The following is a 13,713-nucleotide window of genomic DNA, read 5'->3' on the forward strand; positions in this document are numbered from 1 at the left end:
ATCCTCCAAATTCTTTCTTCATACAAACAAGCCTCCAATTTGCTAGGTGAAGCTTTCTACGACCTTCAAAGTCATTCCACAAACAGTGAGCCATTCAAATATTAATTAACTCTATAGCCCATTTGGGAACTTTAAAATGGAAGGAAGGTAAATGAGAATACTCGCAAGACAAGCCTAGAAAAGAACCAGCCTTCCTTTATAGGAGAGAAGCTTGCCTCTCTAGCCAACAACCCTCTTCAGAATTTTATCTATCAATGGTTGGATGTCCTCTCTCCTGAGCTTATCATGATGGAGAGGGATACCTAGGTATTTAATAGATAATTTGCCTTTATTCAACTAAGAATATCTACAAAGACCTAAAGTTCTTCCTCTACCATATTAATGGGTATCTACTCACTTTTGTTGTAGTTTATCTTTATCCTAGAAACTTGCTCAAAGCAAGATAGATCCATTTTAAGGATTTATTGCTTTCTCTACATCTTTGTCTAAGAAAAATATGGTATCATTTGCATACTGGATATACACCATGCCTCCAGTGCAAACAGAAAGGCGGAACCCTCTAACTGGATCATGCAATGCTGCTTTAGCTAACATCCTAGTAAGAACATCTACCACTAGATTACAGAGAAGGGAGGAGAGGGGATTCCTCTGTCTAGGCCCTTTGCCAGTACTGAAGAAACTACTCTTACAACCATTAATTTTGACATCAACAGACCCCCATGAATAATTTTGTGGATCCAAGAGGATCACTTACCACCAAAGCATCTACACCGGAACAATTCTCCGAGCAAATCTAGGTTGACAGTGTCAAAGGCCTTTTCATGGTCTAAGTTAAGCGACAGTCCTTGCTCTTTAGAAGAATGGACTTAATGCAACACCTCATGTGCAACTACACTTTCTAAAATGAATCTTCCTTTTAGAAAGGCAGATTGGTTCCTAGCAACCATTCTTTGTAGAATGAGACTAATCCTATTAGTTAACACTTCGGTGAAGATTTTAAAGCTATAGTTAAGCAAGCTAATTGGTAAAAAATTCTTCATAGAAGTAACATCAACTTCCTTAGGATTACTGTCGAAATGGCAAAATTAAGCATGTATATGTCTGGAGTACCCTTATGTAGTCATCAAACATGTTCATAAGATTAGCTTTAACTAGATCTCTGAACTTTTGATATAATAGGAAAGGAATTCCATCAGGGTCAGGGCCCATCAGAGTAAGAGTGAAAAATTCCTTCTAAAACTCTTCTTCAAAAAAGGGGACTGAAGGAGGTCATTCATGCATCCTGAACTTTCTTTTCTAAGCTAAATAAGTATTGGTTGAGACTAAAATGTTTCCTACCTTCGCAATAAATCTGTTGTAGTTTCAAAATTTATGTGGAATGAGCACAAAGGTCAGAAGGGGCTATTCTCCTTCTAAGCCGGATTTTATTCATGTGCAACCTCTTATTTAGGGCAAGCCAGAGGAACAACCTGCATTTTTTGGGGGCGAAGTTCTTCTAGTTGCACGAGCAAGCTAGTCCACCACTCAAGAAGAAAATGCAACATCGCAAGCTAACCCAATAAAGGATAGATTGTCGAAGAGTCTAATCGTGCACACATCTGGTACCTGTGAATTAAGTTTACATTGGCTAATAACAAAATGGAACCAAGTATGGACACGGCGAAACAGAAATGCCTAAGGCACAAGTCGAGCGTAAGTTCTGACGATCCTCATACCCTAGCAATAGAAGCATTAAGTCGCATTGCGTGAGAGAGAAGAGCGGCGAAGCGTGAGTCAAGTGTGCAGCCATATAGCCAAATGTCAATCCAGAAGGACATGGGCATGCCATTACCGATCTTAAGAGAAGTGATGGCGCAACAAAAGGCCAAGCCGAAGGCAATGTCCTTCCACACCACGAAGTTCAGAGCACGAAGCTCGCCCAAGTTCCGACTGTCTGACCATCGATATGGAGTGGAAAACTGGGTCTCCCAAGGAGTGGACCTTGGCTGATGAACCTTTCGGAGATGTTTAAGCATAAAACAAGTATTATGGATGTGAATACTGAGTGAGCTTAACCAATTCCACTTAGTTATGATATCTCTTCTCCAAATATCTGCTGAAGACTTGATTTGGATTTTCAAAGGAACATTAGATTGTTAAACGCATTTGAATTTATCACTAGAAATAATGTGCTCCAACCAATGATACATGACTTTGGTGGTAAACTTAGAGGTATTACCTGAGGGCTGGAAATCTGACCAAGAGCTACTAGAGGACAAGATAGGAAATAATCTCATCACAAATGTCGGATGAAAACCTAGGTCTGACTCATGTTGGTTATACCTAACAATGATGATGTTTTTTTGCATTCTTATCTCATCGAAGGTTTGCATTGTTATCTCATCGAAGGCATTGCTCAGATATGCTTGGTCTAGCTCTTCAAGGTGAAACCCTAGGTTTGACTCATGTTGGTTATACCAGACAATGACGATGTTTTTTGTGTCGTTTCCTTTTTGAAGGCATTGCTCGGATATGCTCAATCTAAAAGGTAGGTTACCATGTAGATTAACAAAATGAACTAAATGCTTGGTCAGGGCATCTTCAACGCGGACCCTCAAACCGCCCACGACCGTTCGGGCTGAGCGGTCCAGAAACATTTTGCCATCCAACGCACTTTGCATCTGTCCAGGGATCAGTCCGGTTGGCCGTTTCCCTCAAACAAGAAGCAAACTAGAGGGGGTTTGCGGGAGTCTGAATATCCACATGACCAACCAAAAGCCACCACGTATCCTCTCTTCGTCCGGACGCGCTGCTATTTTTTTTGCTATTTGGCGAAAGCCACTAACACATGATGGAAGGCTGCTAATTAGGGTAGCATTTGGCGGAAGCTAGTAGTGCTACTGAAGGATTTGGAGGAAGTAGACGATGGATTTGGTGAATCCTAGCTTACACGATGGCGGATGCTCCCAATCACATAGCACACATCGTAGCACTACTGATCACATAGGAATGAATGACGAAAGCTCCTTTGCTTTGCTTCGTTGGATAGCGGAAGCTCCTAATCGCAAAGGGCACATCGCGTAGCTGGACGGTGTAAGCTCCAAATAACTAGTTGGTGGAAGCATTTGACATGTAATCACACGGAAGGCTACTAATTTGACTGAAGGATTTGATGGAAGGTGTATTTGCTGTTTTTTTTTTAAGTGAATAAAAACATAAATTTAAGGTATAGCGTTGGTCCACGGACAAATACAGTGTTTGTTATGGATTAGCGTTGAAGATGCCCTTACTAGGTAGATTAACAAACTAAAGTAAAATCTAGGTTACCAGGTACTAGATTAATAAAATGAGCTATGGTGCAATCTTGTGATCCAGGGATACTCCATTCTAACTATAGGAGGTGTCTTAATTTTCTGAATAGTCAAACTATTCTGACTTTGATGAAGCTTATAGAGAGAAATATCAATACATACAATTTCAAATCAGCACAAATATTTTCATATTTCATTTTATTTAGTATCGTAGATGTTCACATATTTTACTAAGCCTCATTTGGTTTGGAGGATTTTCATAGGAAAAACATAGGAATGAGAAAAATCTTGTAGATGCATTCGGTTTGTAGGAAACGAGTATAGAAATTTCTTAGAAATACTACTCGGTTTCTACGTTTTTTTAGGAAACTACACGTCCACTCAAAACTCATTTTTTGCGTAGAAACGAGGCAATGCAATTCCTAAAAATGGCAAGTGTCATCCTATCATGTTTCTATACTACTTTTGATTCCTCCGTTTAATTCGCAAATGATATGTGTCACACGTCAGGAACGTGACACTCAGGCTCTGACACTTTTTTTATGGCAATTCCAGTCACATAATGATGGCAAATTCCATACATGTATGGTGGTGTTCCTAGCTGCTAATCACATTTTTTTTTGTGGTTTAAAAAAGAAGGTAAAACGTATCGCCACCGGTCTTTTCTTGCTTGCTAGAAGGAAAAATCACACGGTCGCTGAAGTGCTTGTCATTGGCGGCTGGATGAAGGGAGTTGATGGCTACCACTGAACAAGATGACATAAGCTGGAATTGGACAGCATCGAAAATCTAGTTTGTGCATACTCTAGCAAGTTTCTGGGATCAATAGCTAGACCGGAGCTTGAGAAAAAATTGGAGCCTCGGAATTGAGAGGAAAACCAAATTCTTCCCCGCGCTTCTAGTACAAAATCGGCTTCTGGCCGCTGACAGGCTCACGCACGAGACTGCGATCACGAATCTGCTGCCCACCTAATCGCTATGCGCTCGCGATAGAAACCTGGTTCAAAATTAGCTGCAACATGCCACACATTGGGATTGTTCCAGCTATAATTGCTACCCCACTCCAACCTGGACTGGTTGGCTGCTCCATAAGAGAACTGACAAGAGCTTGTCAGAGCAACCCATCCTCCCCAAAGAGATTTTGAGAATCCTAAGAGAGAACAACCGCAAAGCCTAAAACCTGCTAAGAGCATTTCTAATCGATCCCTTGAAAGTTAGCGGAGTATATACCTTAGTGGAGTATATGTACTCCACTAAAATTTCGCCGCACCTAGCCGATCCCCTAAAGTTAGCAGAGTATAACTCAATTTGCACAAATTCAATCAAATTTGCACCGAAAGAGGATGCATTTAAACATAAGTTCAACACAAAAAGTTCTCGGAACCAAACGTTAAACATAAATTTAAACTAAAACTAAAATTAAACTAGTTTCGGCCGAAATGGATGTCGAGCCAATCCTTCCGGGTGAGGCCACCCTTGGTGAGAGCTGGGTCCGGACCGGTGCCATCGTCGCCGCCCAGCTCGCTGCCCGCGTTGCCGCCCTCGTAGTCAGAGATGACGATAACTTGGCCGTCATTGACGGCGAAGATCACTCGCTCCGGGTACTGCAGGCAGAGCTCATCCATGTAGGCCTCGGCGGCGGCCTCGGCCTGGAGGCGTTCCCTCGCCTCCCTGTCCTCACGCGTCATCCAAGCGGTCCGGAGCCATACCAAACGAAAAGTTGAGCAGCGCGCGGCCGTGGAACGCAGCCTGCCACCGGTCGTATTACATGGCCGCGAGCTCGCGCGGCGGTGTGGAACGAGCCGACCCACTTCCGCTTGTGGGTCTTGAGGTCCGTGATTTCGTCCGCCCACGTCCCCCACGACCGCCATCGGACGCCCATGTAGTTCCTTGTCGGCGGCCGTGACGGAGGGAGGTTCGAGAAGTCCTCAAACCGCGTGAGGGGCGCGGCGGCGGGCTATCGACCGAGTGGCGGCGGCTCGAGGAAGCAGCCGCGGACGACGACCCATGGGCGTGGCGGCGCGCTGCGGATCGGTGGAGGGGACCGGCGGCCACCGCGTCCGGCCATCGGGAGGAGGGAGGGCGGCGGATCAGGGCGGGGGTCGTGCCGGCGTGGGGCGATGGGGAGAAGAGGAGGCGGGGAAGAGGAAGGGAGAGTGGGGAATTTTTACTGGGCCGCCGCGAGCCGGAGTAAATATAAGGAGAAGATTAGGGATGGAGTAAATTTTTTACTCCACTAACGGTTATAAGAGATCGGCTAGGTGCGGTTTAGAGGAGAAAAAAGAGAGCCAAATTTACTTGCTTACGGCCGGATTAGAGATCGGTTAGAAATGCCCTAAGTGATTAAGCATCACTGAAGAACTAGCTGAGACTTAACTTAACCTATTATTGTTGGCAACACTGAGGAACTAGCTGAGACTTAACTTAACCTATTACTATTGTGGGTCGTGCATCCACTAGACGGTTAGGTGTCTGTTCTAAGAGCCTGATGGTAATTGTGGGCAACCGAAGAACAAGTCTGTGAAGGTCTCGGAGATCTACATCGAAGATCTATCACGAGTGACTGAGTGAAGTCTAAGTGACTTTATCTCAAGGAATATAGGATAAAGACATTGTCTTCCGAGTTTAATCTCGGCCCCTCCAAACAATTCATAGAGTTGTGCCAGCAACTCGGACTGGTCGAACAAATCTATGTCTTCGTTAAGCTTATAGGGTTTTTTACTTTATCGAACTCATTTACTTATGTAACATGCATGCGTTCGAAGAACTTCTCCCCGTCTTATTTCGCTGTGATCGTTACGAAGACGATTTTGAGCACTCTGATATTCCGCTGCCTATGCCATGTTTAGTTTTGTGTGCATTGCTACTTATATTAACCTCAGTTATTTCTCTTTTCAGTTTAGTTTATTCTCTATTCTGATCTGCATTTGTTCTATGTACTCTGTTATTGCTGAAAAAACTCGTTTTTTTGAAGAAATTGTCGAAGTCCCCCCCCCCCCCCCCCCCCCCCTCTTCCTTCTGGTCGGTATCTGATCCTAGAAGAGCCCTAATCCTTAATGCAAAGGCAGAGCTCGTACCATCAAAACCTCAAGCTTTAGGTTGCACGCTCCCACACGGTCATGCTCTATGCAACTTTTGGTCAACGAACATTGAGTAAACCATGAATAGCAAAACGCTTATTGATTATTATTTATGAAAAATGCAATGGACGTCCCTCATCCTCACTTTTACATGGAGGAAGTACTAAAATCGTACTATGTGGACAACATGACTAATTTGCAGAGCTGCTCTGGTAATTTTCTTATATTTTCTCCCATACGGCATAGTCTTTGCCGTGTGCGGCCACCTTGAAGCCTCCGGGAATGAGGTGCCCCACATCGAATCGTGGCCCGAGCTTGACGATGATCTTGCCGTCGATCTCGGCAAGGTAAAGGTCGGCGTCAGCCTCCATGATTTGTAGCTTGCTCTCACTGTGTATCCCCTGCCGGGTCCTGATTGACACTAGGCGATAGATCTCGTCCTTCATGCCCCAGTCGAAGAAATGATCGTAGAACTGAAGAGTCACAATTATTTTTCATCAGTTCGGTCATGCATGGTTTCTTGTTATGAACGAAAAAAGAAGAAGACCAATTTAGATACGATGAACTGGTAGGATGACTCACGATGCACGGGGTCCCTGGGTGCGTGAGGATGTACGCGTATCCCTGCATGACACTGTCGGAAGGGAAGGGCCACATATGCTGCGTGGAGCCGGTGTCATGGTTGTCGACGAAGGTCACCGCCTTGGCTGGCCACCACCCGATCATGCCCGGCGCCTTGCCGTCGGTGCCGCGCAGCCGCCACAGCTCGCCCTCCACGGCGACGTTGAGGATGCCCTTGGTGGTGAAGTCGAACGTGGTGCCCGTGCCGGAGCCGCCCACCTTGTTCACCCAGTTCACCAGCTCCTGCCGGTGCGGGTCCTGGTTGAGGTTGGGCTTCCCATCCCCGCCGTACGCGAGCGACGTCCATATCTCGGCCACGGCGAAGCTGGCCTCGGAGCGGTCGATGTAGATCTTGGCCACGTCGGCGGAGTAGCCCTTGGCGAAGTCGAAGCGCCAGCCGTCGAAGCCGACGTCGGTCCTGAGCCAGTTGAGCCACTCGACGAGCTCCTTCTGCACGCGCGGGTTGAGATGGTCGATGTCCGGCGCGGCCCCGAAGTCGGCGCCGGTGTCCGGGTTGCCGGTGCCGTCGGCGTAGGGCCGGTCGTCGCGGCAGATCATGTGGGGGCCCCAGTCGAGGCGCGCGTCGGGGGTGCCGCCCTCGAAGATGCAGTAGATGCCCCGGCCGTCCTTGCGCTCCGCCGTGCGGTGGTTGATGACGATGTCGGCGATGGCCTTGACGCCCTTGCCGTGGAGCGCCCCGATGAGGGACTTGAGCTGCGCCTTGTTGCCGTACTTGGAGGCGTCCAGGTCGTAGAGCCGGCCAGGCATGTACCCTTGCTTGGAGACGGACTGCGACGCCGGGGGCAGCCAGACGTGCGTGACGCCGGCCGCGGCGATGTCGTCCACCTTGCCCATCAGGAAGTTGTACCATCCGCCATTGTGCTTCCACGACTCCCAGTTGAAACCCTGCCGCACGCACAACTCAAAACTCAGTCCAAAACCGACGAGCCGGAGACGGCGCTTGCCGGCGGACAATATCTTATGCTTACCTGAAACAGGACTTGACCGGAGGCCAAGCTGGACGAGAGGCCGAGGAGGAGGAGGAAGAGGGAGAGGGACGGGTGTTTGTTCGCCATGATTATCTTGAGCTCTAGTTAGCTGTGCTTTGGAAGAGGAGGATGGAGAACTGATGGATTCAGCTGGTGCCTCTGGCCAGGTATTTATAGTGTGCTGCAGGATGCATCATGCATGCCGGTGAGCAACTTGCAGGACATGTTCCGGTGCGCTCGACTTCAATGCTCCGTTTGTTATCGGCCGGTGCGGTGAGCTCAAAAGGCGAGTGATGGAGCCAGCCTTGTATGATAAGGCACCGGCCAATACGGCTGTCAGTTATCCTGCTGAGCTTCAGAATTCCTCAGAACTCAGACGCAAAACTAGCTAGGTGAGCTAGGGGAAAATAAACACCATCCTTTCTAGTTTCTAGCGGTGGAAATGAGATAGTGTGTGTGATCACGAACCATCATCTACGAGAACAGTGTAAATCAGGCCAAGAAAATTGAGAAGGTTTTGTAACCGAAAAGATTTCAGCTTCCGCGCAGTGAAATGGGGCCGGGGTCAGTTGAGAAGTGCTGTAGCAGTTCGTAAGATCTGCGGGCAACTGATGCTTACTTGCGTAGTTCAGGTTAACAAACAGAAATCCGGGTCAGAAAATTCCTGGCAAAATTTCCTGGATAAGGTGGATGAGGTGCGTTCCTCGAGGCGGGTAAAACTGGACATAAATCTGCCAGCATCGAGTTCAGAAACTTTCTAGTGAGTACCCAGTTCGAACTTTTTTTGGGTCCGAAGAGACCAACATATATCCGAGCATTCATTCGTTCGATGAGCATTCATTCGTTCGATGAGCATTCAATTCGTGAGGGTACGAGTATGTGGCTGGGAAAGATAGATTGTTCACCCATTTTATCCCTTCTTTTTATATCCCCGAGGACTTCCCAATGCAGTTGCAAACCTGCAGCCATCGACGTCATTCCTTCACCAGAAGTTTTTTTTTTTTTGAGACATCTTCCTTCACCAGAAGTGCCACTTTTTGCTCAACCGTTGGGTGGGATAAGCAAACGCCATGATAAGTGCTGGCCAGAGACGTTATCGCATGGCGAAATCAAATCGAACTGACTCAACTGAACAAACGCAAGTGTGTTTCCGTTGGAGATGCCAATTGCGTGCCACCACGCCCTTAGAGTCTAGACGTCACGCTGCACCGTTATTCTAGGGGCTCATTCGGTTTGAAGGAAATTAGGACCCTGATAAGTGACACACAAGATAGGAGCACATTACAACTCAGAACGTTTTTTATGGCAAGTTTAATGACGCGCATGTCAACTTTAGTGCTTCAGTTTACTTTTGACAGAAACTTGCCGTGTGCCAAAATACAAGTTTTCTTTTTCTGAAATAGATAGGTAAATCAATTCAAATGTAACTAGGGTAAGTAGATCCTTCTCGCGTTTGAAGGCTACCCAAATGCATCAAGGAATCAGCTCAAACAAAAAATGCATCAAGGGTTACAGTAACGTCGAGAAGTGAAAAGACATGAGCATGAAGAAACAGCGCTCATCTGACATACCAAGGAGTTGATACAAGAGCAAAAGAGCAATGAAAAACTAACGCATATGAAGTCGGTATTACCAATGTAAACAAAGAGCAAACAGAGCGGTGGCATCACCCCCTAACTATCGCCACCTTTAATTGGCTCACAAGTCACAAAGCATTGAAGACCAGGCAATGAACACCTTAGGCTGAGGGCTCATGTGGTAATCTTAGCATTTTCATCTCTGTCCCACAAGTGCCACTGCTACTCAGGTAACGAGCGATTTACACGTCAGCTTGCAATACCAAAATAAATCAAGTTATCGCTACTTCAATCTCTATAAGCAATTAATTAGTGCAATGGGTGTAATAGTCATGAAAAACACTAATATACTTTGTGGTAAACTGTGCCCTGGATTGCAATATTTTGTAACCAAACATCCAAAATGGGACACCAAATCATCACCATGCCACAGACGATTCAGAGATTAATAAAAGGAAGGATCCATCATTATCTGCCTGGAAACAATTTTCATTTTGCTACCCTTACAGCTCAAGCCGCATTCCCCTGCCAGAATACAAAATAAACGATCAGATTATTGGATGGGTTAAAATGCTGTCTTCGGAAACTGGAAAAGGCAAAAATACCTTTGGTTTAGACTTGTTGGGTTTGGAGTCAGCAGCAGCTTGTTTGCTATCAACAAGAGGCCGCTTGAAAGGAAGGAAATCTATTCCAAGCATGAACGGCCGCAACACCTCTGGCACTTCAACACCACCCTCCCTCTGGTAGTTCTCCAGAATACAACAAAGGGTCCTCTCAGTTGCAGTCAGCGTGGAATTCAACATATGAACAAACTGCTTCGATTGCTCATCATTCTGCCAATTCAACATACATACATCATGTGGTCAGACATTTTGATCTACTCACACTAGGCACAAGCATCCATTTAAACAAGGGCAACTCCTACCTTTTTCTGGCCATAGCCTATTCCAAGTCTCCTTGCCTGATAATCTGTGCAATTTGAACAGGATACTAATTCTCGGAAGGTTTTTGATGCAGGGAACCATGCTTCCAAATCATACTTCTTAGCTGCTGCATCGTTAAGAGCACAAGAGACAATCGAAACTAGTTGATATGGTAGCCCAATCTGCAAGCAATGTTTATACAAGTCAGCAACGCGCAATCGAGGATATCAACACCGTGTTGTTTAAGGTTCGCAAAGCTTCAGATACTTACCGCCTGATAAAAATCTTCTGCATTCTTAATCATCTCCTCATGCATTTCCCAGGATACATTGTCATTTGGACCTGTGGCGCAGAACTGCTCGATCTTTTCAAACTGGTGGACTCTGAAGATGCCAGCTGTGTCCCTCCCGTGTGAACCAGCTTCTTTCCGGAAGCACGTGGAGAACCCAGCATATCTAAACACGCAAAGTTTGTTATCAAATTACTTGCGTCTAGTGACTAAAGACAAGCTACCTAAAATTAGGCACTACCCACCTGATCGGCAAATCTGCAGGATAAATTCGATCACCTAGATGATAAGCACATAGCGGTTGCTCCGATGTTGCTATGAGATACTTATCCTCTCCGTCACCTGTTACCTGCCAAATGCAACTAATGGTCATGGACATATTATTACACATGTTGGATGAAATGAAACTCAAACTAATACTACTGAAACATCATTAGTTCAAATCAACAATGATCATGAGGAACCAGTGTACCAACAGAATATAAACAAAAAATGGTGCTTTGAACTTTGCCCAGAACTGTACATGTGAAGACTTGCTAGATAGTTAGAACTGGAAATGGAAGGTGCTTACTGAAGCTGTGAACATACAGCGGCAAACTAACAAGACAATACATTACCACACCCCGAGAAAGCATGGCCTTAGTTTTAAATACAGAAACAAATGAAAATACAATTAATCAATAACACCAGAATATGCAAGGGACACCTCTTTGGACTTACTTTGTAGAGCTCCTCATCAAATTGGGCCAACTGGGCACATTTTGCCATGATTTCCTTTCTCATGAAAAAAGGAGTTTGCATTGGTGTAAATTCTCGTTTTCCCAGGAATGATAGCCCAAAATTTATCAACGCCTGGTTCAGGAGAACACCGTCGCCCTTCAAAAAGAAACCTCTTCCACCAGCTACATCAGCACCTGCGAATGAGTGGGCAAAGTATGAGAGGTAGCTTAAAATTTAATAGAGCAGGGGTTCCACAAATTTAGTAACTCCAGCGAGCTTGTGCTATGAGGGGAAAAAAACTTCTTAAGTTCAAATGAACAACGTTTTTTCATAAGCTTAAACGTAGTGCAAGTAGATGCAAACATAAAAAGTTGTTACTATTCTGCTACTCCCTCTCATCCAAAATAAGTGTCAGGGTTTTAGTTCAAGAGAGTACCGGAGTACTATATTTGATGATCTGGTGTTCCATAATATGGTAGACAGAGGAATACAGGGATCTATCAATCCCATCCCATCTATGTATCAAGCACAGCAATTGTATAATGATTTGTGTGATACCAAGTACTGGGGCCAACATGCTAACACAACAGACTCAACGTTGCTACTTAAAACCAGAAATTTCAGTTGTTGATAGTGATACAGCATTGCTAGTTGAAACCAGAAATTATAGTCAAATACACAGAATACTATTGGTAAGTGTTTAACGTAAGACCCACACAAATTGCAGAGCTGTGCTGATTATTAAAAATTCGTCAAAGAGAAAACCTATATTTGTCACCCTAAAACAAAACCTATAGTTGTCAGTAAGCTGGTTCTCCCGAAGTTCGGAACAAAAATTGTTGTGTCACAGAGAGGTAGAACAGAATCACAGACGGCCATTCTAGAATGACAGCAAGCAAAACAAAAGAAGCACTTCATTACGACAACTGTAGGCAGGTAAAAAAAATGCATTCAACTTTCAATTAAACTTGAACCAAACTAATGCCAGCACAGTGAGAAAGCATTTGCCCAACACAGGATTGTTTTTGAGCATTTACCCTTATCCAAAGACACGATGTCAAGCATTATGCAAAGATCCACATGATTCTTCAATTTCTCCTCCAGTCTCTTCTCTCCCCATGTCCGCAAAATAGCATTGTTTGCCTGTGAGAAGGAACTATTAAGTAACTTGAGATGCCTTTACATCAATTCTGTGAAGCAAATCTACATTTCATATTTTTAGAATAGGTACATCCAGTTGCTCACAAGCAGATCCAAACCCAACTCAATGTAATGCAGTGATGTTTCTTGTATTACTATAGTTACCTAAATTGTCATAGGAATACTGACAGCAGAAACAGGGGAATGAGAAGTGGGTTAAATTAGAGCTAGCAGTTCCAAACAATCACTAAAAAAGGCTACTCCTAGTAGTATCTTTCACAAAGTCATAAAACCAATGTTGCCTTGGTAGTCTGAAGAACCAGGAATTGTGGGGTTGGCACTTTTCAACGCACCTCGTCGTTGCTGATGGGCACGGATTCATGCACGAGGTTGCCGATGGTAACGAGCTTGGCGTCGAGGGTGGTCTTGGCCTCCTGCACCTCGGTCTCCTTGGCGGCCAGCCTCTTCTTAATCTCCTCCGTGCTCTGTATCAGCTCCGTCGCATCCTGCTTTTTCTGCCAAGCGACATGCCCGCCGTCACATACAAATCCAGAGCGCCCCGAGGACTAAAAAGGAAACCAAAGAAAAGCAAAGGAAATCGACGCGGGACGTACGGCCTTGAGCTTGCCGATCTCCTTGCTGGTTTTGTTGAGCTCCTGCCGGATCTTGTCGAGCTCGAACTGCCCTGCGGAGACGATACAGCCTGGGGGTCAGGCTCCGCGGATCTGGAAGGTTCTGGGGTGGGAGCGGAGGAGGCCTTACTCTGGCGCCACGCCTCGTCGAGGACGATGACCTCGTCGACGAGCTCGACGGGGGCGAAGCGGCTGCGCTGCGACTGGCGGACGAGCTCAGGGTCGCCGCCCTTCTCCTTGCGGAAGAGGTTAATGTCGAGCATCTCCTCGTGCGACCGCGGCTAGGCCAACTTCTCCGCCGACGGGGGCGAGGCGGCTGCGCTGCGAGCGGCGGCGGCGGCGGAGGGTCGGGTCGGGGCCGGATTTTTTCTTCCGAGATCGAGTCGGGGCCAGTATACTCTCTTTACTGTCCCGACCTGGGCTGGCCTTAAGAGGCTTTGTGCCGGGCTTCC

The 13,713-nt window shown here is 46.0% G+C and overlaps 2 protein-coding genes across 2 annotated transcripts; both read right to left on the reverse strand.

Annotated features, from left to right (window-relative positions):
- Window positions 1-6,455: 6,455 nt before the first annotated feature.
- On the reverse strand, window positions 6,456-8,108 carry LOC109750104 (alpha-amylase type B isozyme-like). Its single transcript, XM_020309061.4, has 3 exons — window positions 7,981-8,108; window positions 6,953-7,897; window positions 6,456-6,843 (listed from the first exon to the last, which is right to left on the reverse strand). Exons 1-3 carry the CDS (start codon window positions 8,065-8,067, stop codon window positions 6,592-6,594), a joined length of 1,284 nt encoding a protein of 427 aa, XP_020164650.1. The 5' UTR covers window positions 8,068-8,108; the 3' UTR covers window positions 6,456-6,591.
- Window positions 8,109-9,881: 1,773 nt separating this feature from the next.
- On the reverse strand, window positions 9,882-13,663 carry LOC109750101 (serine--tRNA ligase, cytoplasmic). Its single transcript, XM_020309057.4, has 10 exons — window positions 13,392-13,663; window positions 13,244-13,314; window positions 12,983-13,144; window positions 12,527-12,632; window positions 11,490-11,683; window positions 11,015-11,118; window positions 10,752-10,935; window positions 10,483-10,662; window positions 10,163-10,390; window positions 9,882-10,082 (listed from the first exon to the last, which is right to left on the reverse strand). Exons 1-10 carry the CDS (start codon window positions 13,522-13,524, stop codon window positions 10,068-10,070), a joined length of 1,377 nt encoding a protein of 458 aa, XP_020164646.1. The 5' UTR covers window positions 13,525-13,663; the 3' UTR covers window positions 9,882-10,067.
- Window positions 13,664-13,713: the final 50 nt, after the last annotated feature.

Source organism: Aegilops tauschii, chromosome 6 (genome assembly GCF_002575655.3).
Source record: "Aegilops tauschii subsp. strangulata cultivar AL8/78 chromosome 6, Aet v6.0, whole genome shotgun sequence".
Classification (NCBI taxonomy): domain Eukaryota; kingdom Viridiplantae; phylum Streptophyta; class Magnoliopsida; order Poales; family Poaceae; genus Aegilops; species Aegilops tauschii.